The 24,879-nt window shown below is 42.8% G+C and overlaps 1 protein-coding gene across 1 annotated transcript in view; it reads left to right on the top strand.

Moving 5' to 3' along the window:
- AGBL1 (AGBL carboxypeptidase 1) overlaps window positions 1–24,024 on the top strand; it is a 239,592-nt gene extending 215,568 nt beyond the window's left edge. The window contains exon 19 of the mRNA XM_086848696.1: window positions 21,727–24,024. Coding sequence (XP_086704822.1) covers window positions 21,727–22,033 — 307 coding nt within the window. The 3' untranslated portion in view covers window positions 22,034–24,024. The remainder of the gene's footprint in view (window positions 1–21,726) is intronic.
- Window positions 24,025–24,879: the final 855 nt, after the last annotated feature.

The following is a 24,879-nucleotide window of genomic DNA, read 5'->3' on the forward strand; positions in this document are numbered from 1 at the left end:
ATAAGTCAGCCAAGGTGAGGATTCATGGTGAATGTTCAGTTGTGGAAGTGCCTGAGTCTGCAGTTGTGCACGCAGCATGGGCAGCACGGCCTGGATCCAATGCTGATGGATGTGAGTGACAGGCAGGCACAGGCAGAAATGGGAAGGTTTTCTCTTGAACTCCATGCTGCTGGACACAGGATGGGTGAGATTGGAAGAGACCACAGTGGGTCATCTGTACACCTCCCTGCTCGAGTAGGGTCGTGCTAAGAGCACGTTGCAAAGGATTGCATCCAGATGGTTCTTGAATATCTCCATTGAGTCCCAAATGCTCAGGAGACTCCTGTCTAAGCCTCCTTTCTAAAAGATCTGTCTTAGGTCTCTTTTAAAGGGGTTGAAGGCCATCCATGATTGCAAATAAATGTATTTGCATCAAAAGAGAAAGACAGAGAATGCACACAGAAGTGATAATTGTTCACATTATTCCATCTGTCTAATAGCAGAACAAAATTGCTGGCAGGATGGAGTTCACTGCAAGTGAAAACAAAAAGCCTGAAGCAGTCACAGAGCCATTAAAGAGAAAGGAAGGTTTGGGCTTTGACCTGTGACAGTCATTTTCTTCCTTTGACTGCACCTCTAAGTTGAGCTGGATCAAACTGAAAGTAGTCATGTACTGGATGGTTTGTGTTTGTGCGCAGCGCTTTGCCAGAGGGAGAGGGCACCAGTTCATGTACCCTAAAATGGTGCTGTTTCTTTCCCTGGCTCCTGATTTAAAAGGATGTGGGGAGACTGTGGGTAAAGACAGCCTTGGGGGTTTCCTCCCATTTTGATTTAGAAAGTGGAAAGGATACCATTTAGATCAGATGGTTTATGAGTGAAAGATACTGTTGACAAACAATAAATAAACAATGATTCCAGGGTGAGCCTGCAGGGAAAGTAATGTCCAATCATTCCTCTGATAAATGTCGCTCCAGTGATTTTGCTTTGTCTTTTTGCTCAAAAAGACACTGCTTTTGTCTCCTATTTATAAGACTAGAACTGAGGTTTATAGGTTAAAGAAAGGTTTGAAAAGAAATTGAGAGTCACAGAATGGGGATCTCTATTCTTTGACGTGACAGATCACTCCAGATCAGGCTATTTCTGATATGACTATTGGTCACATCAGAAAATCAAGCTTGAGATGCTTGTTCTGGATTCTTTTTCACCAAACACTGCCACTTCCTGAGACCAGATAATCAGAGAGAAAACAGAAATGTCTGAAGGAAGAGAGGGAATGTACGCAGCATGTAACACAGTAGTCACGTGGGAATTGTTAGTAACTAGATAGATTTGTTTAACTAATTTTGGATGATAATGATTTTTTTTTATTATTATGACTGTATACATTGCACCCATGTGCACTCCTGGATACCAAACATTTGTATATATGGATTCTCCTATTTGCTGTGTGTCTTTTGAAGCGACATGTCCAGAATCCAGTCTCTGCTCCATCAGCTGCCCTTTCCCTGCCAGCAGTGATTTCCATGGTAGGGCTCACTCACCTCCCTGGAGGACCAGAAACACGTGGAGGATCTCGTGTGAGGTATTTAACTGAGGGCTCAAGCTCTGCTGGGAGGAGGGGTGCCCATACCAAGCTGTAATGACTACCTGTCAGGGAGATGCATGGTGTCCTTTCAACAACTGAGCACAAACAGATGAGGGTGACGCTGGTATTTCTCCAGTCCCTTAATTAGAGCTTTGTGAGAGCAGAGGCACAAATGGAGATGTTTTCCATCATCTCTGATGAGGAGGGAGGTAAGGCAGAGAAACCAGTTTGCTTTTGTTAGCCCTGGGCATTCTTCCTGCTGTGATATGCGTTCACCTTCTCATTTTTATCACTCTCCCTTTAGCTGTTTATTTCTTCTTCTGTTTCTCCTTTCCTTACCACCTTCAGGTTCCTAACAGGAACTAAGTTTCATTTTAAATAGCTAGAACCTCCTGGTTTTCCGTAACAGGCTTTCCTAACCCAATTGCTGGGAACTGCAGTAAACTTTAAAGACCATCTGTAGGGTTGTTATGTATAGGGAGCTCAGAGCAACAAATAAAGGAAACTGAGACAGTTAGAATTAGTGAATACTCCTAAAAAGCTGAAAACAAAGCTCAGGAGTTGTATTGCGAGGTCTGGACTCTCACCTGCGGGTGCTGCTGTGTAGGTAAGTGAGCTCTTTTCATTCAGATCATGTAAAAGAATGCACAAACTTGATGCTGTAAACAGAGATTTGGGGCTTTAGGAAAGAAACTCATAACAAGGGTGCTCTGAAGAAGGCAAGGAGGATACCTTCATTTCTAGCCCCAAATGTGAAGAAGTTTCAAAGAGGTGAAAATGTGTCCCTTTTCAAATTCCTCAGAAAGGAAAAAAGACATTTACTTCCTTTCATTCATACTTTTGCCCCTCACAACCTTTTCCTCAGGTCTAGTTAATCACAGAATCAGCTGTTCCATTCTTCCGACACAGCTTGGAAACAGAAGTTCCCTTTAGCTTCTTTTGGGGAGCCTCAGACCTTGCCCCCCACAACATCTCCTCCAGGATGTCCAAGGAAATGTAAAGTCCCTTGTGATAACTCAGAGGTTTTGGCAGGTAGACAGCAACAACAGGAGGTAGAAACAGACAGCTGTGCAGGGGAGGAAATGGTGATATAAATACATGTTTAATTGCAGTTTAATTACAATTACTTACTAGGCAAAATTTATTTAAATGCAGTGTAATTAGAGTGAGACCTTGATTTAATCACAGTCTTATCAGACACAGTTACTACTATTTTCCCTCACTTCCTCCTCCTCCTCCTCCACCTCCTTTTACATTCCTTCTCCTGAACTTGCCCAAAGAAATTAAAAGCCAAGATTTGAAACAAGTAGAAGGTATCTATCTTGGAAAGTTTTCAGTTTCCTGAAAATTCAATAGCCAGGTGGCTACCAGCCCAGAATGTTCTCCCTGGAAACTGTGAAACCCCCACTCTGTCTTGGCAAGCCGTTACTCTTCCTTAGCAGATAATGATAATGGATCCTCATTAGCTGGGAATGACTTATCATGAATATAATTAATCACTGATGGCAGACCTCATAACCCATCTGCTCACAATAAGTAAATTAGGCAAGTCAGACAAGATGGATTGTTCTTTCTGCTCTACCTTTGGAGTGCCTCCACATCCTGTTCCAATGGTTCATACCGTGTCTTCACACCATGATAAGGGTGAACATGAGAGAGAACAAAACCTCTTGAGCAGCTGACCCCTGATCTCATCATTCTCCATTTTCCCTCTCCCACTGCTGCCTCTGGCCCTGCTCCTTGCCGTGGGTGTGGGCATGGCAGTAGCTGCTTCTTGATGAGTCCAGCACTCACAGCAGACCTCTCCTGTGGACCTGTTGATGTGTTCATGGGCTGCTCCTGTGTGGGAGCTTTCCCCACTCACAGTTCTTGTCTCCTTCATGGATGTTACATGTTTAAAACGCTGTTAAGCAGTCCCAACCAGTACAGGGAAGGGGAATGATGGGTTATTCTTCTGTCTTCTCCTCTGAAAGCTGTATTGACTCCTCTTCCCTAAGGGTTAGTCATCATTTGGCAGATTGCCACTCCTGGGAGCACAGATATTCCCATCCCTTGCCATGAAGGAACTAAGACACAGGCTAGTAATCATAGCTGGTAGCCTACATAGACATGGCAGACTGTGGTGGGAGGGGAAATGTCTTTACTCTTCAAATTAAATCTGGTTCCCCTCTGAAGTCCGTAAGCTATTAGCAAATTTTCTCACTTCAGCGAAAATATTATTTTCTCCTTCCATATCAATAGCAGTTAATTCATGTTGTGTTTTGCATCTGTCTCAGTCTTTTCCAGCAGCTCTAAATAAGGGAAAGTGTTAAACCTATCCATAAAACTGTGAAGCTATTAATTAATTACTGCGTTTTTTATTCTGCTGCTGAACCATACTGGCCCTGCCTGAAGAAAAATTATGAACTGCTGGGGTCTTTGCACAGGGAACCAAAACCAGAGACATGGAAGCTTTTCTCTCCCTCCTTTCCTGTCACAGTTTGCTCTGCTTGCTTTCTCTTTCTTTCCTTTTTTTCCTGTCCTCTCCTCTCCAATAATTTCCATGTGGCCTTGTCGCTAGAGGACATGAAATGATTCACACAAACACCTCTCAGTGTCAGAACAGAAAAAGCAGTGCCTTTATTCTCTGACTCCAGTATTTATAGGTTCTTGACAATGACCAGGGATTGGATAATTAAGTTACCACCTTCCCAAGCACACTGGTCATGAGAAATGTCCATCAAATAATGTTTCTTAGAAGGAATGTGGTAAACAACTTATGTTTATAGAACTTTCATGAGAAAGCAACTAAAACTATGAAAACATTATCAGAAGGCTTCAATTTCCAGGGCGACATGGCCTGATAACTTTCTGTACTGTTCTTGTGTCAATTTTTCTGTAATAGAAAAAAAGCAGGAGGAAAAAAGCAAGGAGAGGTTTTAGTTTTCACATCCTTCCTCTCCTGCACTACCCACCACATGATGGTGAGGAGGGAATCTCTCCCCATCGTGGGGTTTCTAAGAGCAGAGGGACACCAAGTTCCTCATGCCCCTGTGAAGTGGGTAAATAGGCCATGAAACCTGGGTCTTGTGTTGCAGATCATGATAAATCACACAGAGCCCAACTGGATTTTCCTGCCTGCTTTAATATTTATTTGACAGTGAATTTTTAATAGGGAGGGACTTTCACTTGTCATCCTCAGAATGCCAAGCAGGCAAAGGAAGGGAAGAGGAAAACTGAGAGTAGTGGATGCAAAGTACTGGGGAAAGGGAAGAGAGGAAATATGAGAGGAGAATAAAGGCATTGAAAAGGGAAAAGGGGAAGAGAACAGGGAGGCAATAGTCACTGCAGCATCTTTTTTGGAGATGAGTTTCTCAGATAACAGCAGCTCTCGCAGCAGTGAGCAGTTCATACACAGCAGGGAAGCAAATAAGCCTGGGAAAGAGTCTTTGACCCAAAGGCACTTGTACCCTTCCAGAGTTCATTTCTCACATCCAGCCTCTGTGTAAAAACAAATAAATTAACTGGTGATTTGTGAGGCAAATTTGGGGAAGAAGAAAAAAAAAAAAAAAAAAACCTGAAAAAAAGAAGACCCCAAGGAAAACTCTTGTGGTCCAAAATCCATAATTATGCCCTGGTGCTGTGAGTGACTGAGAGAAAGGGATAGAGAATCCCAACAGAGAGACAGAAACCATTGCCTAGATAAAGAGATGGTGAGGAGAGAGAGACAGCAAGTGCTTCAGAGAGATGACGAGCATTAGATGGAGTGGATATATAGCTGGAATTAAAGAGATGGATGCTGTGAGCACCCATGGGAAGATACCTTGCACAGATATTCTGTGAATAGATGTTGCAGGAAGAGGGATATTGTTAGATAGACAGGCACTGTCTGGGAAAAATGGGTAAGGCAAGAAGTAATGCTGCAGCTGGGAACGTAAAGATTGATTCTGTTGATAAATAAAGTCTATAAATAAATACTAAAGAAAAATATTTCAGTAGCCTGCCATCTATGAATATTTGACACACACATCTAAGAAACTTCATAGCACCTCATCCAAAATAAACATAACCAAGCATCTACTAGATATGTGTGTGATTATACTGTTTAAACATTTACAAGATGTGAGCAGCTGCAGCAAAAACAACAATTTATCACCCAGTTCAGTGCTCATTTCACCCTGATAGACACATCAATGATAGTCTGGCACCAGTATGGCACAAAAGGCCAGGCCAGCAGGTAGATAATTAAGTGCTGAAGCAACACTGGATAAGGAAATAGCAATATATAATGTTTGGATTTCAGAACTGGAATTAGGCCACAATCTGGATACGAACTCCCCATTTTGTATCCAGGCTTACCAAGGAATAACACATTTCAGAATGATTTCCACCACTGTGTTGTCCTGGACAAAGCCTGAATTTACAGGTGTGTCTGTTCCATGCTGCTGCTGCAGCCCCACAAGCCCCTGTAGGTGGTCCCATCCCCATCTGTCCTCAGCTGCCTGACTGACCTTGGTCAATCCAAGGTCCTGCTACTGAGTGTCCTGACAGGAGCATGGAACATCCTGCAACAGGCTTTGGGCAAGAGCTGTCATCTCCCTGGAGCCTGTCAGCTTACTCCTACACCTGGCAGATGCTGGTCAGATTGAGGGCCTTTCCAAGGGGGCAGGCACTGCTGTAGTTCCTGTGGTCAGCAGTCCAGATCATCTGAGCAGTGCAGGTGCTTTAATACTTTACATCTTTCCACCCTCCTTGTGTCTCCTGCCTCACTCTCACACCTCTCCTGAGCTTTACAGAGAGCTCATTTCCTTGCTGTGTTCTATGCTGAGATTTTTAGTACCCCCACTGAAATTCTGTAGCAGCTACTGTTGTGTTCCCCTCCAAAACTAATTTTCTAATCTGTGCTTTGGCAGGATCTCTCCTTTTGTTGGTTGCTCAGCTCTGTGCCAGGGATGCTCGTCTTAAGGCTTTCAGTCTCAGCACTGCCCTTAAAGCAGACAGGTCCATTCTCAGGGGCAGCAGCCACTGCTGCTAGTCCAGCCCAGTTTCCTTGTGCCCTGAACTCTGAGGATTCCTGGTGCACCCCAAAATCCTTCTGGAATACACCACAGTGGGCTTGCTCAGTTTTTTCCACCATGACTTGAACATTCAGGTTCAGCATTGGCAAGAGGAGCACATTAACCCTCTGTTCCTCTCCTACAGCACCTCCTCCCCACTGCAGTTATTGCTTTAAAACAGCCCTAATCACAAAATGTTTATTTCAATTCTTCCTATTAGAGGCATCATGTATGTATTTTATAAATCATTTAATCTCATGCACACTTGTAAATTCTCACAGAAAGAGCTCCACATACTGTCTTTTAGCTTACTATGGATGCTGACTTCGGGGCCCAAATGCTGGTTTTTGGGCAGAGGCAATTACATATATATTTAATGGTTTCAAATTAAGTTTGAAATTAGCTTTGAACTGTATCATCCATTTCTAGTAATGATGCTTAATGCTATCGTGAGAAAATCAAGTGCTTTACATTATAAGTGTCAATTCAGTCTTGTTCAGGAGGTTGTCCAAGGACTCTTGGTATGACATGCTGGGAAGGTGATTAAATCCCTGTCAGGGTAAGTGGGAATTTTTTATTTTTCTCCTCTTCCTTTCATTTCAAACTTTCCTAGCAGCCAGTTTCTACCTCTAAGGATGTATCTCATAATAATAATTGCCTGTTATCAGTGGATATTTTTCCAGTAGAGCAAAGATATCTAAATACAAAGACTCCAGCAGAGGAAATTGAAAGGTTTGAGTTTAAGGAGTTTTAGTTTAATCCATCTCAAAGGAGACCCTCTGTAAGAAGAGAAATATTAGGCATTTCCTGACTATAGGGAGTAGTGTGGGAGAAGGATACGTGAAACTTCTGGGATGGGGAGACCTTGAAAGCAGCAAGGGAGTAGAGACAGCTCAGGAAATTTTCTTTTCTTTGGATTGTCTCCTCATGGACCTCTCTGGCACGGGGGATGTATACAAGAGCATGAAGTGGGAGGAAGCATCTCCAGAAGGTGAGACTGTTGTTTTGGAGTGCTTGGCTGGGCTTCTCCATAGTCACAGATCTTTGGACACATAATTTACACATTTTGCTTATCAAATTCACCCTTAGCAGCTTAGGTTAATATGACCCTAATTGTGTAAGTGTATTTAATTCTGAGCCTTTTCCTCCTAGACTCACAGGAGACAGTTCTAGCAAATACTTGTGTGTCAGAGAAAGGCAGCTGGCAGGATTTGTGCTGTCTTCCATTGAAACCTGGAGCATGGCTGAAAAAGTCTGCCTAAGAGTGCCCTGGATCAGTGTCCACAGCATCCCTGACCTGGCTCTGCCACTTTCCAAGCCCCAGGTTTCCCCAGAGCTACAGGAGCAGGCACAGCTCTCCCAGGAGTGCCTGCAGCTTGCACCCTGCCTTGCTGCAGTGCCCACCTGTGCAGGAAGGGTGTGAGGCTGGATGAAAAGTTTCACAGGCTCTCACTACTCTTGGAATTACCAGCTAATGATCCACTTCCCTGGAAGTGTTGAAGCTCAGGTTGGAAGGAGCTTTGAGCAACCTGATCTAGTGGAAATTGTTCCAGGCTATGAAAGGAGTGTTGGAACAAGATTATCTTTAAGGTCCCTTCCAACCCAAATCATTTTGTGATTCCATGAAATGATTGTCCCTGCACAGAAATCCTTGTTCACTTGCAAACCAAGAAATACTCTGAGGGTTAAGAATTAGGGATCTAGTGCTTACACCTTTGCCAAGTTTTGACACAGGGCATATTTCTCTTACCTTCAATTCCTTAAAATTTTTGCACTAGTTGTTGACTGACTTTAGATTTCTTTGCCTTCTGTTCTAAAAATGACAAGATTTAAAGTCAAGTGTCACTCTCTGCCTTAGAAAAGGCTGCAAAATTAGTGGTGAATGATGCTGTTGAGGAGCTCAGCTGCTCAGCTGGGACATGCTGGTGCAGCTTCCTGCACATCAACAGCCCTGTTCCTGATAAATCTTCAGGCTGCTTCCCTTTTCAGAAAGCAGTATGGGGTGTTTCAGGCTGCAAAGCTTGTATGTAAAGTAAATGCATTGTTATTTAAAAGTGATTCATACTGTTGGGAAGCCCAGTAAGGTGAGCTGATTGGTGGGTAAGCAATGGAGTGTAATAGCCCTTGGAAAACTGCTGTGTAATAACAGCTTTGATTCCTTGCAGGATAAAACTGTATAATGTTGCCATCTTTCCTGTATCTTTCATGTGCACAGCACTTGATATACACTAAGTGTATTACTTTGTCATCTGGACTGATAGCTGGTCTGATCCTCCTGGGCTTTGCCAGTCTGCTTGTGAGAAGTATGAAGTTTTTCAAACAAAGTTTCAGGCTTAAAGTAACACCTAAATTATAGATTTCTGAAGTCGCCTTGGCAGTGTTTCTTGATAGGTTGCTTTTTGAACTGAGCTGATAACCCATCTTGCCTCAGAAATGCTCTCCCCCCTCCCCTTTCCTTGATACTGAATTGCCTGTATCATGCACCATTAAATCTGACACAGTTTATCTCCAGGTTGGCTGTGCAGAAAAGGAGAAAGTCCGGCGTATGCCTGGGAAGCTCAGGGTAAAGCCAGCAGCAGCCTGACTTGGCTGCAGCTACTCCACCATTCTGTTATCTCCATCATTCCAAGAGCCTGGGTCCCTCAGCAGCACACAGGGGTTTTTAAGGAGTTGTATGTTACTGGCACTTGAAATGTTACTGTGAGGGTACCTAAGTATTGCTAGTGCAGCAGAAATGTCTGTGGAGAAAATGAGGCCATCATGATTTGGTGGGGAAGGGTTTTTATCACAGAACACATCAATCAAGAACCCTGGATGTATCCATGAATGTAACCTTCCTAAATGCATCCCCTCTGTGAAGTATGTTTGTATATTCTTGGAGCACTGTTTGCACTGGAGATTATAATTTCTGTGGGCTCTTTTCATGCCTTGGTGACAATTCATGAGTCAGAAAACTCAGGACCTGGTCTTTAACTGGTGTTTCAGTTCCTGGAAGATTCTACCATGAGAAGAGCAGATGTCACTTAATTTTGGTGCAATAAGCAGCTTTCTGAAGCAGGGACAAAATGAAGAGCTAGGAAAGATAACTACAAAGGCAAATGCCAGGAAATACAAGATTTCACGACTAATGAGGTTTTCAGGTCCAGGGGAACCAGTGTGCACAAGTCCTCAGTCTTTGCTTGAGCTGGATCTGGCAGCCAGGATTGCTGCAGAGTTTAAAATCAAGGGCCACCCTGGATACAGAAAATCTGGCAGCTTTTGGCTGTTTCTTTCCCTTCTAAATAATCTCCCCTTCACTTTTATGACATTACTTGTTTTCAGGGCTGCAAGAATTACAGCATTTCTCTTTCCAAATACAATCTGGCTGCTAATCCTTGATGTCACTGAGCACCTCTCCCCACTCTTGATGTCAACAGGAGTCCTACATCCTCATCATTCCTCCAGCTGAACTCTTCATTCCTGTCTGGCAGAATCAAGAACACTGACTTCTGTCCCTAATGGATCTGGAAACTTGCTATTTTGTTGAAGTCATCGTTTGCTGAGAGGAGTTTTTGGACTAAGCTCAGTAATGTTTAGCACCTTTTTGGACCTTGCTCAGCAAGGTTAAGCACCCTTTTTGTCACTGCTTTCAGAGGAGGGAAGGGCACATACACAGAAGAGGAAACTAAAGAGCTCTGCACCCTCATTTGGACTAGGCAGGTGGTGGAAGGCTTCAGCCACCCCTTGGCTCTGCCATGCAGACAGGTGGAGGGATGGAGCCTTCTGTGCCCACAGAACTGGGGAATTGAGGCAAAGAGAGAAAAGCAGTTTGCTCACAGTGACTCCAATCCCACCGAGTACAGAACCTGTATCTTTGAAAACCAAGTGTTTTAACCTCATGATTTAATTTTCGTTTGATGTACAGCCTGACATATTTTTTCAGTCACTTACTCTGCACACAAGAGCTGACCTTTTATCATTTTTAGTTGTAAATCAGAGAGTGACGTTAAATGCTCAGGGTGGTTCTCTATAAAGTGATTGTTTCACTGCTCTGCAAGCTGTCCTATAATTTGCCCCATCCATCCAAATACATGTCTTATCATAATTAAATGAATACTTTTGTCAGTTTATGTTGCTTCAGCTTTCACTCAAAATGTGCTTGCTTCCATGGTGAGCTAGTATTCTTTTAAGAATTTATGTAAGCATATATAAATATAGACATATATATTCATATACAGAAAAAAAGAAAAAAAAATATAATTGCAACTTTCAGGTAAAACACATAGAATATTTTGGCAGGCATTTGAAAATTGATTTTTATAAAATATTCAGAAAATACTTACGTTAACAGCGATTTAAAAAATTGTTCCCTGCTGGGAGTTGATAGATGCTACAAGCTACAAATGGATTCATTTGAAAACTGCATCTTCCTGTTACACAGGTGAAACATTACTAAATACCTAGAACAGGAACACAGAAGAGAATTTGGAGATCTCTTGTACAACAAACAGCAATGTAAACTTTTTTATGTGCTTTACTCTTTTCATTTTGCAAGGCAATGCTGTCTCCTTAGATCAGAGCGAATGGTCGTTGTTTTTCCTTTCCTCTGTTTACTGGGAGTCATGTGTTCCTGGCTGGAAGGTCCTTCTGGCACGAAGAATCCCTTTAAAACCCTGTTTGAGCTTTGAAATAGGTTGAAACTGATGCTTCATGTTTTTGTCAGCTCTCCATGCCTGTTTTTCTTGTTCATCCTTGCAGTTCCTGACAGACAAATTTTAGGAAGCAGGGAGAACATAATGAAATATTTGCTATTCCTCATGAAACATCTGGCAGGGCTTTGGCAAGATCAGGGAATTAGCAAGCGTTGCCACTTTTATATGCAATAGATGACATTTTTTGTTGTCCTTAATGGAGTCCAAAGCATATGCAAATCAGCTGTGTAATGAGTGAGGTTAAGCAAGGTTTTGAATTTGGTTCCATATGGTGTTAAAAACATAATTGATCAGAATGTTTTGAAATATATTGAACATGGGTATTCAGATTTGTTTTATCTGAATCTCATTATGTCTGAGAAGAGATTTAGGATGAGGGCAGAGGCTGAAGTTTTAAGCTGGATCTATTGTTGATTATTTATGATCACACATACTTTATCAGATGTTTCTGCTATAAGCCCCACTTCAATCTGCTTTAAAGGCATAATAGATTTCATTGACCTTGCCCTTGTTTTCTTTCATTCTTATGGGTACACACAGAGCCTCTCTCTCTCTCAACCCCTAACTATAATATTGATTAAATATATTTGTTCTCCTCAGGAAAGGATGAGAGAAAAAAAGTTCCACATTAGTTTCAGATTTTTTTATGATACAGGAGGTTTCTCAGATCAGTTATGATGAGCATCTCTGAATGAGATGTATAACTTTTAGGAGGATTATGACTTTGCAGATTTGTATTGGATCCTTTCCAATAAGACTGTGATAAAATAGGACCATGCAGAGGTAAAATTACTTTGAGAGGTGGCTGTGTTGACTGATATTCATCACCTGGAACCTCTTAGGCTTCAGAGCTTTGCCATCATGTTGACCTTAACTGCCTTCAGTGTACTCCAAGAACTGTTTCCTGTAGCCCTTAATCTGAGATTTGTCTGAAGCCTTCCCTTAAAAGCAGAATTCAGTGTAAAAACAGCTGTTGAACCTCCATGTGTTGCCATACCCTGTCCTCTCTCTAGGTACTTCAGAACAAGAATCATTCTTTTTACCACACCTGAGTATTTTTAGTCCCACCTGTTCTTTACCCATTTGAAGAACAAGATTGTGAAAGAAAAAGATCTATGAAGAGGGGTTTCTAAAATGGATATTCCTTACTTTAAGAGGTACAAGAATGAGTCAGGTCCATGTGGAATAAGAATGTCCTGATTTCCTTACTGAGAATCCAAGGTCTTAACTTTAGCCACAGTCTTACTTAAAGCTCCAAGATCTTAACTTTAGCCACAGTCTTACTTTAAGCTCCCAAATAGCTGATGACAACACTGGATGTTTTAGAATAACCATTTCTGACTGCCTCTTGACCATCCTAACATATCTCAAGTCACAGAATCTGGGTTGGAAGAGATCTTCAAGAGCATTGAGTCTAACCCATGCCCTAACACCTCAACTAAACCATGGCACCAAGTGCCACATCCAATCTTCTTTTAAACACGTCCAGGGATGGTGACTCCACCACCTCCCCAGGCACACAATTCCAGTACTTTATTACTCTTTCTGTAAAAAAAAAAAACACCTTTTCCTAATATCCAATCTGTATTTCCCTAGGCACAGTTTAAGGCTGTGTCCTCTAGTTCTGTCAGCTGCTGCCTGTCCTGCCCAGATGGTCTACTCTCCCTTTCAGGTGAACTCCTGCTTTGTCAACACTCACCTGGGGACTGGAGTCAAGGAATTGCTTTGCTCTGGTCACAACCAGCTCTTTCCCTCAGGTTGCTTCCTCTTGAATGCAGCAGCATCAAGGTTCAGTGATCACCTATTGTTGTTTCTCAGGGAGCTGCAGGAGCATCTCCTGAGACCTCCCATGTCTTGTAATGAAAATTGTGCTCTGAATACAGAGCAAACCACAAAACTGTGTGCATGTGTGGGTGTCTGGGTGTGTGTATATATCTATTATTTATCTCTCTTTAAGGAAAGGTAGATAAGGGATGGTGATGTATTTGTTTAAACGTATTTACGTACACAGACACATGTATACACCTCTGCCACAGATTCTCTGAAACATCGGAGTGGGTATCAGCTAAAAATACATTTTCATGAAGACAAACTAGCAACCAAGAGTTTTCTTTCTCTTTCACAGTGTGTAGTGGTTGGAAGTCAGTAATTTTCAGCAATTATTAGTTCAGTCAAGTAATTAGATATCTATTTCTCTTCTACTTTGTGAACAAATATTTACATGTGTATTTATCTGACCCAAAAATACCTTGTATATAGGACAGATAAGTAACTAAGGCACAGTCTAGACATGTCTTGGCCATCTTAAAACATTTTGCTTTCAAAATCCCCAATCCTTTAAGTCGCTCAGAGAGAACTAAGGGATATAGACACATGAAACTTGGACTTTTGAAATTAAATATATAGAACCAATTATAAAACTTGGATAGAGTCAGTGGCATTATGTGAAAGAGCACCAAGGGAAACAAGAACTCAGGAGAACCTGCCTGCCTTTACATTCTTTATCCTCAGCAGTACAATTTTTTAGCATCTAAGCCAAAATCTTTCCACATTTCTTTCCCCCACACAGTGCCAATATCTCAACTACTGGAAACATCTAAAAGCAATTACAAGGATTCCAATAATCTTCCTGTATTACTTTGGCTGGACTGCTAAGTATCATCAATAACATGATTATCTTTTTCGAGAAGAAATTGCTTGAGATAGAGACACTGTGAGAAAAGCTCCCAAACACTTTCAAAATCATATTTTCAGCAACTCTTTCATTATTTAGAATCCTAATGAGTTCTGGCAGTCTCACTAAGTATCTTCTCATACAAGGGCCTTGACTGCTCATATATGCATAGGAAGCTTAGGCTGTAGAAAGCCTAAATTTACCTGTTTTGGAAGCATTTCCTTTGATCCTTAAACTCTAAATCCAAGCCACTGATTGTGCTGCCTGGTGGATGGGTATTATTCCATCTATTTTACATCACTCATCTTCTATTTCCTGTGCTTATATCTCATTTTTGATGAGTATAACAAGACCACAGTGGACCTGATATTAAACCATCCCTTAAATAAACACCAAGTTTTAGTGCAATGTGGATCTAAAAAGCAAGATGTGGCCTTTGCTTTCCCAAGACACTCCAAAATTTTGTATCTCAACAGGGCCTGAATATATCACACAAATTTATCACATATGCTTCTTAAAAACGTCTTCAGCTTGCTTAAAATTTGTGTTCCAGGGCTTGAGCCCTGGTGCTTGGGATTTTGGCCCAAATGTCAGGAAAACAGAGCTGTACAGATAGGGGCAGTCAGGTCTCAAGATTTCTTCAGACATATCTCATATTGCCAAGGAATTAACATAGAGGCTGATGCTGGGTGCCGGTTTTGGGTGAATGAGCTGTTCCCCCAGCTTGGGTGGAGTGGCTGAACTTGTTTGGTGTGACTGAAATTTAACAGGTTTGCTTGGTATGGCTGTGGAGGTAAAATCAGAGTTTTCCATGCTTAGGTTCTTTTATAATTAACTTCACACCATAATAAGTGGAAATTTTACTCAGTACCCTGGTTTAGCCTGTCAGTGGTGATGGGGATGCAGCTGTTCTGTTCATATCTGCCCTTGCAAGCAGCAGATTAATGGAATTATTAATGTTTTGTCCAAGCCAGGTATTGTAGGATGTGAAAGAAAACATCATCACAAACCAAAGTGAATATGTCAGCTCACAAATCTTTCATAAAGTACTCGCAGGATGGTGCTTTCCTGTGCTGAAATGTGAATGTACTTAAAGAAATAAATATACAAGACCTAAGAACAGTCTAAGGGTGAGAGAAGAAAAACTCATTATATCTGGGGTCTGCAGCAACTGCCAGAGCTTCATTTCGTGGCTGACTTGTATCTGTTCAAGTCACTGGGTTTTATTAATGCTTACAAGCCTACAGCTATAAGAATGCTAAAGATGCAGTGTTTGCCCTACTCTGATATATAGATTGGTCCTCCATTAGGAGGAAATTAATGATTGTTCATAAGACTGAATCCACAGCCTCTGGCTCCTCAACAGCTTTTCCATCCTGCATGTCTGAAGACCAGCTTGTGTGAATTTTGTTGGTTAGCATTAGAAGCATGCCGGGATCTGAGCTGAGTTACCTGGAATCCTGGAATGCCATGCAATGTCAGCTACCCATCAAATGGGAGAAAAATGGCTTCTTGTCCTCTCTGCAAACTCGTCTTTCACTGACAGATCAAAGCTGTCCCAATGGCATGGTGTGATTCAATTAAATGCAGCTCCCCTTGTTCGTACAAGGCTTTTCCATTTCCTAACCAGTGTGATGGGAGGTGTGTGCCCAGCACCTCCCCTGCCCCTGCAGCAGCATCAGCCACCTTCTCCCCACTGCAGCCATTCCTGGGGACAAGAACAGCTTATGGTAGATGCAAGTGAAATGCTGACCCAGGGCTAAATTGTTGCAAGCCTGAATGAACATTAGGGGACAGTATTGGCCAGGAGTCAGCCTGTTTCTTCATGTTCTCCTTTTATTTACAGGCTGTCTTCCCCCTTCCTCTAAATAAAACCCATTTGCCCTTTACTTATCTAACTGGTGCACCAGACACCCATTTCTAATCTGGCCAAATCAATTATAAATATTTCAGTCTACAATTAGCCTGGGAACTTCTGAAAAACTAATTAGTTTGAGCCTTAGCGATGAATTACACCTTTCTCTTGGCTATTTGCAGCAGGAAGAAAAAAAAGGAAAAAAACCCAAACCCAACCTACATTGAAAACAAGACCAAACATCTCTCAGCCATAGCAAACAGAATTCAAGGCCACGTTTAATTACGTTCATATTGCTGGTGAAAGGATGGGCTATGGTGGGCTGAGAGCCAGGGCACCTGGCACTGCCTTGGGCTGAGCACACATTTTCTCAGGAGAGGTTGTGTGATGTAAAAGTCCTTGTCAAAGAATCTTTGGGAAGGGAAATCCCCCGGGAGTCTACAGAGTTAACATCATTAATGTTTGCTGTGTGGCAGCAACACAGGGGGAAGCAATAGCTCCTAAAGCTGGAGTCATGCATCAGAACAGAGCTGATCCCCTCCCTTGGTGGGGACAGGGATTAAACAGATCCTTGTCTGGCATTCCTCAGGCAGGAGGGTGCCAGGCTGCTGTCTGGGGAGCTGCTGAACAGCAGAGAAGAAATTAGAAAGTCATTACAAGGTGTGCAAGGCATCTTGTAGCAACTGAATCCAGACACAAAGGGCAGATTAAAGCCCTTCTTTGCTGGCATCTTGTTGCTGTAGTGTATTTCTTACAGGTGTAATTACCTGCAAGCATCATAGTTGTTTCATTTATGTCCTAAAATACTACTTTATGAAGCAATTAAAGGCAGAATTGTACTTTGGGATTACTGCAAATGTGTCTGCTTAAGGTTCATTTTAGATTCATTACAAGCCTTCAGAAGCAGTGTTCTTTCTTTTAATAAAACATATGGTTTCCTCAAAAGCAAAACTGTGCAAGACCACACATCCCTTTTAGATTTGGTGATGTAGATGGAATTTTAATGTCAAAAAGCCAGAAGGGCAAGGTAATTCCAATTCTATGGAGGGAGCAGCATATCTTTAAAGCTTCAGGACACTTTATTTACCAGCACTGGTAACTGTTCATACCATAGGTAAAACTTCTTTGGAAAAGAATGGGCAATTCCCCTTCTGTTCTGTCACCTGTGCAGGTGATAATTGTGGTCAAGGAACTTTCTGGGGTCTCCAGTCCCTGCCTGAATGGGGAAAAACCACACCCATCTTTCAGGTGAATGATGTAACTGCAGAGAAGTTGGCCTGTTTAATCACTTATAAGTATTTTTTTCTCTTTTCTGTTCATGCACAAGAATGTCTCATCTCTTGAAAAAAAAAAAAAAAATCAGTAAAGCTATTTCCTGCCTTATTTAGTCTATGAACTGTATCAGAGTTGTGCTTGGCTCATTATACACAGCCACATGCCTGCTTTGGGCAGCTTCCAAAGAATTGTGACATACCATGAAGGAGAGAAGGTTTAACACAAGGAGAAAATAGGGTTACAGGCAGGGTGATTATGCTGGCAGGTTATTTTTTCACTGCAGAGAAAGGCTGAGGATGTTTGTTTTTTTGTTGATACATCCCTCAGATAGAATCATTGGTGTGTCCATGACCAGCAGTGGTCTCCAGCCTTAGCTTTTTCCTCCTTTTTATGTGATGCATTTAAACCCTCCCACTTCCAGTTTTTCTCTGACAAGGCTGCAACAAATTTCAACAGTGAGAGGAGCAATATGAAAAAAAAAAAGAAAAAAAAAAAGGAAATGCTCCACTTCTTTCTGTAATGCATTGCAAGTGTGAGGCCTGTCAAGGGAAGGTCACCCAGAAACCCTGAGCAGTAGTCACAGATTCCTTAAGAGGGGCAGTTGTCAGTGCCCGCTCTCTCCAGCAGAAAAAATGAAATGTTCTATTTTCAGCCAGCAGAACACACAGAGAGTGAGTGACCTGCCACACGAGCAAAGCGTGAGGGAAAAATCTCAGGAAATTACTTAGGGGTTCTCTAGCTTTCTCCATTCCCTGGAAGTGCATGTACAAGTAGATGAAAATGAAGTATGGAAGAGAGCTTGCCACTCATCCCCATGTGCAGTGTGTAGCTGTAGTTTATCAGCACAGCTCCAGAGTGTGTGTTCCGAGGTGGGGCTCAGCAGGACAGCTGACAGGAGAGGTTTATGTCCAGCTGTGACCTAGCAGGCTGACTCTGAATGAGGAGTCAACAGCAGGCACCTGAAAGAAGTGTTTTCCAGTCATATCACAAAGTTCCAGTTATGCTGACACATAAAGAGGCCCTGGGCTCCCTTCTCCTTCTCCTCCCATTAAGCCAGCAAAAACCCCAGAATTATTTTATAGAGAACCAAGTCTTGCTTGCTTTCCAAAACTAAGCAAACAAAAAATCACACCCACATAGAAAAGGAGAACTAATTAAGATTAAGTCATATCTGAGTAAATATGCAAATTAAAAATCAAAACAAAGAAATTCTATTTATCACATCATGAAGTTGCAAATTGCTGCAGTGGCTCCCATCAGCTGGAATAGATGGGGGCTATGAGGCCATAGGTTTTGAAGATCAACCAAATGTGTATATGTTTTATTGTGAAAGCTGGGGGACTGCTGGCTCTAGAATATATTACCAGCCTTCCCCCTTTCCTCCTGCACTGTGTTCATGTTTAGTGGTATTCATAGTCTATATTTGTCTTGGATTTCTATAATGTAGTGTCATTGGTTTTCCTCTTTGTTTACCTTCTGTAAGACAACATCATTATTCTTTGATAAATATGTTTCATGTCTCCTGGGTAGGTTTTTTGTTGTTGTTGTTGTTTTGCTTTTGGTTTTTGTTTCATTTCTTGTCAGGTGAATTATTTTCCAGCTTTTAAAGATCAGATTAAAAATAAACAAACAAACCCCTAAAACTCTGTTGGGAAAGAATGCAATAGTCAATAGATGTAGGCAATCCTGTTCCTTACCATGTTTCACCATTTGCATGGAAGGAGGAGATGGTCTCCGTGATGTGGGGAAGCACATGCAAGGACTGGCACTTGGTTGGTGGAACTGGCTGGCTCCTCCACGTGCCACATGCTGCCACCCCTCCTCTTCCAGAAGAACCTGCTGCTTGGAACCAGCCCATTTGTGTTGCTTTGTAATGTGTTTTAAATCTCCTTGCAACAGAAAGTGAGTTATTGAGATGTAAGGTTGCATTTATGCAAAGATGTAACTGGTTTGTAGAGTCTGTTAGTGTGATAAATACTGTCTCAGCTTTGAAGTCAGCAGTGACTGCAGCCCGTGTTGGCAGCAGGAGGAGGTTGGTGCCATCTCTTTGCTGTTTGCTAGCTCAGTGTGAGGCTGGTGGTGGTGGCTCTGGTCCAGGGGGTGTCAGCCACTGCTAAGATCAGTGCTGACTGCCTTGCTCATCACTGCCACAGCAAAGGAGCAAAGGGCAAAAATAATGAGGAAGAAAATCTTCTTTCCTGACCACCAGACAGGGTCTAAGCACATCCTCACTCATGGGGAGCTTCTTTCTGCAGCACAACTGCCCCCCTGGATTGAGCTCTCATGGTCTTGGTGTTTTGTGTGCTGTTCAGGCAAACAACAAGGGGGAGCTTCGGAAGTCCATTACAAATGTTTTATGAATAAATGATTGCTTCCTAAGGAATATCCCTTCAGTCTTCAATATAAAGAAAAGGCAGGTTTTTTTTTTTTTTATTTTTTTTGTCTTTCATTCTCTGTTTGTTGTCTTCCAGACTTCCCTTCATTAGCAAAATGTTTTTGTGGTAGGAGGCATTTTCCCTTTTTTGTCAGAAATGCAGTCCTAAAATCACTTAAATTATTGAAAAATTCAGAAGATCCTGTTATTTTGTTTTCCAGATTTAAGTAATAATAGGAACCTTTTTTCCCCCCAATTATCCTGTTAATGCAAATGTTTGACCTTTAGTTCCTAGGCTGCAAGCTGTTCCATCTGTAAAATATCAGTGAGTTGGGCAACAGCTATGTTCTGTGTCCCAATGGCATTAGCAGCTCCTTCAAAATGTACAAGTGCTATATTGGAAGTAGGTATGCTTTGGTTCTTTCTGATTGGAAATCTGCAAGAGCAGGGCTGATAAAAGAAAATTCTGGTTCCCCTGGGTTTAGTCAGCTTTGAACATTATCATAGGTAGTCAGTACCATGGTAATTCATACCATACCTGCATAGGAAAAATCAAGGAAGAAATCAAACCCACTGGTCAGACTCAGCTGGGACCGTTGCTGTTGCTGTTTGTGCTGGGAGGATTGTCCTGGTTTGTTTGTTTTGTTTCATGTCACATCCTCATTTTCAGTATGAGTTCTTCCTGACCCAGATTTCTGAGCAGACTGAAGTAGAGCCAGAAACTGTAAAAGTGCATAATTATTCTTTTATTTATTTTTAAGCTGTACAGCTCTATTAAGCTTTCAGAAAATCCTTTATACCCAGCCTTTGAAGTAAACTAAGCCAGAGATCAGCCTGAGAAGGAGATGTGGGCTGACACTGCTTGTTTCTACTGCAGAATAGTCTGTATGCAGTTAAGATCTGAGTCTCAGTCCTAGGAAAATCTTACACCTTTCTTGGAGTGCAGAAGAGGGGAGGGATCATCAATACATCCAAAAAGCAATACTTTACACCTTTGGTATGTTCTGAAACCTCACTTGCTGGAACTGCTGTGGAACAGCTGAAAGCTGGAAGATTATTCTGGTTACTGACATGTAAGTGAGCAGACCACACATTAAAGCTGTGTATGCTCCATCTGCCAAGCCATTCATTCTTCCCAGCTCGGGACAAATTAGAAACTCTGGGTCAGAGGTGGAATATTATTGTTCCTTTCCCCATCCCCCAAAGCAATACATTCCCCTGCTCTGAGTCTGATCGAAAACATTGACCTGGAGGTGAAAAATGAAGTATCTCTTCACCTGATTCATCCAGACTGTGACCCAGACAGCACTGAAATCACAGGCTTCTTTCTGGTCTTAAAAAATTACCCAGCTGCCCTCATGGGCTGAGGGCCTTATGGGATGTGAGCAGCTTGGGAGAAGAAGGAACCCCAGAAACATCTAGTCTAGTGGTCACTTTGTGCCATAAATAATTGCATCAGGAAAACCTCATGCAGTGTGCATTGAAAGTGGGCATGTAAGGAAAGCCCCTGTGGCCATTCCTTGGAGTAAATGTCAGGGGGGCCAAGGTGGGATAAACCACCTTTCTGAGAGCCAGGTGTTGTGGCTGTGACATCCACTTAAGGGTTTTTCCTCAGCCATTCAGGCTTGACTGAATTTGGCCGTTCCCCAGGAAGTGATGCTATCAAAGCCTTTCCATGTTCTTCACAAAGCACTCCTGGTGCTTCTGCCCTCCCTGGAGCCAGTGTGCTTGAAGATCCAAGAGGCTCAGTTTTTTGTTTGTGCTGCCTCTTGTTAGCAGTGCTCTGAGCTTGCACAGAACAGAAGGAAAAGATGCCAAAACACTTCAACCACCTGCATTAATTAGGTCTTACACTAAATGTGGAACTACAGCAAGGGGGAGGATCAGCAAACTTCTGGAAACTGAATACCTTCTTCTCTGCTATATTTCAGCTTCTGTAACCTTTGTAAGTGCCTCAAGGCAAGAATGGTATCGTCTGTATGTAAACCACTCTGTTTCTGTATAAGCAATAGCAGTAATAGTGATGGGAATAATAACACTTTACTCCTGAGAGGTCAGTGAGTATCACTCTTCATTTCATCACTCTCATTGGTGAGACAGACACAAAGACACACCAGAGCTTGCTTTGTACCACCTCATTCCTTATTAACAGAGCCAAGGCTGAACCCAGAAAAAGCATTTCCCTGTTGCTTGCTCTTCCCCCTGAGAACACCCCCTCCTTTGGTGACGTCCAGTCTCTCTTGTGGTTTTTCTGCAGAAGGTGCAGTAACAACAGCCTGGAGTCTGATGATGAACCTCCTTGTGCAGAAGAGATTGATTATGACACTGCCAGTAGCTCTGACGGTGAAGAGGAATTCTTGGAGCTAGACCATGAGATCCAGGAGTACCTCTCGTGTGTGGAAGGCAAGACAGAAGATGAAGGAGTGACCACAGGAGAAACATGCAGCTCCAGGGCTCTGAGGGGCCTCTACATTTCCAGCCAGCCAGCACCCAACAGCACAGCTCTTCCTCTGGGCTCAAAAGCACTTGGGCTCTACAGTGGGTTCGAGAGCAGTCCTGTGTGAGCAAGGCTGTGACTTGCAGAGCAGCAAGAAGTGGGTCACTGCTCATGTTTGCCTGTTTGCCAGCTTCACAGCACCCTTCCCAGATGTGTTGCTCCTGGATCTGAATGGATAGTTGACTGTATGATTGTGTAATTTGTATTCATACATCTGCTGAGAATGATTCCTTACACCTTGTACATGAGGCAGAGGGAGGGGCCGCTAGCCCTGGTGGTACTGTGTGAAATCATCCATTCCTAAACATAATTCCCAGCTTCATGGCTGCCTCTAGTATATGGTTTCATACAGGTTGACCTAAGGAATAGTATTTTGAGACCAAGGAATCAGAGATGATTCTCTTTTTCTGACTTTAGGCAGCCTTTGCCTGGAGAAGAGACAGTTATTGATGCCTTTCACCAGAGCTCTCTGTTGCCATTCTCTCCTGAGCTGTAGAGCATGTCTCTGATTTCTGTCTGATCAGAATTTTTACAGTGCAAGACCAACAGGTTGGGTCAGGCTGTGCATATTTCCAAGCTGGTTCTATCTCAGCAACAGCATGGGAAATCCAGTGTGCCACAGTAAGGAAAGGAGCAGTGACAAGTCATAGTGATCCTCTGGAAACCTGGGCTAAATTCACCAATAAATTAGTGATTGTGGCAAAATCCAGGAGTGAATTTAGCCCAAGCATTAATCAGAACAGTTTCTTTAATCCCTAAATGGAGAAAAATTAGATTTCTCCTAAAATTGCCTCCCAGTTCCTGAGAATCCAGCACAGACAGAGAACCCACACATGTATCCCTAAAGCATGAAGCCATGTCGTTTTAGCTTACATTTCATATTGCCTGATCTTGCCATGTGTCTTAGACTCTGCTGCTGTAAATGGGGAATTGCCCTGAATCCAAACAGAGCTAATTTTAAGATGCAAGAGGCTCCCAAGTCTGTCACTACTTTGTGAGGCTCAAGGACAAGGATGAATGTGCAGTGTGTTGTAGCATTACAGCCTGCAAGGACTCCAGTGATTACCAGTGATGATTATTATTAATATTGATACATTATTAAAAGCACCGTGCCATCTTCCTGGTTCTTATGCTGGTTGTGAAGAGGATTCCCAGTGCAGAACAAGAAATGCTCTGATGTGTTTCTGAGCACCTTTCCTCATACTATCTAGACAATATTTTCCAGCAGGAGGCTGCTCTTTAGATAAAAAGCTTCTTCCTGTCCTGCTCGGTTTTCAGTATCCACGTATTTTAAAGTCTTCACTAGCACATAAGAGCTCCCTGTGTCTCTATCTCTCCATGATGCTGCTCAAAAGACAGGCAGCTTGGGTCCTTAGAAATTGAGCTTCTTAGCCCAGACTAATGCATTAGGTGTGGTGTGTGCCTCTGTACAGATGTCCTGTTCTGCTTGGTTTAGCGTTCACCTTGTTGCACACAATACTGAATTTTAATAAAAGGGTGGCTCACAGGAAGGGACACAAAAGAGGTGAAACAGGTGTTCCCATAATAATAGTTTGTATAATACTGCTTCAAAGCTTATTAATAAAGAAACAATGTATGTGCATAATTAGCTTAAAAATCCGGTGCTTGTAGGCATGACAAAAACTTGACACTCAGCTAGGTCCTGGCTGCAGCATGCAAAAGCCAGGCTGTGGGATATTCAGCATTTACATCCCCAGGACACGGGTTAAAAAGTGCTGTTGTACATATCTGTGTCTGTAAATGTGCATGTCTGCACCCACTTTGCCTTCTATGCCAGCACTGCCACAACTGTAGCTGGAGGCTTGCCAGTGGTAAACCCTATTGCAAAGAAAAGAAAATCTTCTTAAATCAGTGTTTTCCTTGATGAGATGCAAATATTTTGGTTATAATATTTGGCTTTCTAGCTGTTTCATTCTGGTTTTTTTTTTTAAGATGGGGGTAATTCAGTTCAGTGGGAAAATTCTGCCCTGGTCACTTGTGCAACTTGTTGCAACTTGTGCAAGAGTTGTCAAAATGTAATAAAAGATGTATCTTCCATGTGTGTTCAGAGCCAAATGTGTGTGAGCAGTACCACCAGTTCAGAGATGCCTGTGCTGGGAGCTGCAGGAGGTGTGGAGATGGCAAAGGCTCTCAGGGTGTTTGCAGTGTCTGGGATCCAAAGGCAGCAGCTGGGCTGGGAGCAGTGTCCCTGGACATCAACCACACCCGTGTGAATGCTGCTGTGTGGTGTGGAAAACCTGCTCAGCCTTCTCTCCCTGCCAGTATCCCATGGCTGTGCCCAGGAAGGTGCCAGCAGGTAGTGAGGGCAGGAGGAGCCCCCAGCCCCAGGGTGCTCCGCTGCTGCTGAGGAAGCGCAGCCAGGGAGAGGTGGGTGGCCAACCCCTTGGGAATGGTTCCCGGATAACTTCAGGAAAAGCAGTTTTGTGGGCTGCCTCCTTTTCCTCCAGGAACTTGTAGAGGGAGCAGATGCTCCTCTTCTTTTGACAGACCTCTAGAGGTCAGGAGAATGCCTCCGTGCGCGCTGCGCACTATTAAAATTCTCCCTGAGTCATGGTAATTAAGCAGAGCTAGGCTCTGCACAGAGGAACGGAAGTGCATTGACTGTAATAAAACAGAGTGTAAAACAACTTTAGATTAACTCCAGCCTTGTTTATTCTTGCACACTTGTAATTCTGGTTTGGTATCCCCCAGTGAATGAAGCCCTTGTCCCCTGCGCCGGGCCTGTCACCTCACTTCAGGCTGCTAAGTGCTGAGCACTGAGAGCAGCGCCTTTTCTTGCTGCTGCTAGCTAATCCCAAAGAATTTGGAAACAGCCGATGGAGAAAGGGAGGGAGGGAGGGAAGTCGCCCTGCTCCCCACCGTTTTGTCGTTCCTCAAGAGTCAGCAAGGCTG

Source organism: Cyanistes caeruleus, chromosome 13, assembly GCF_971803275.1.
Source record: "Cyanistes caeruleus chromosome 13, bCyaCae1.hap1.1, whole genome shotgun sequence".
Classification (NCBI taxonomy): domain Eukaryota; kingdom Metazoa; phylum Chordata; class Aves; order Passeriformes; family Paridae; genus Cyanistes; species Cyanistes caeruleus.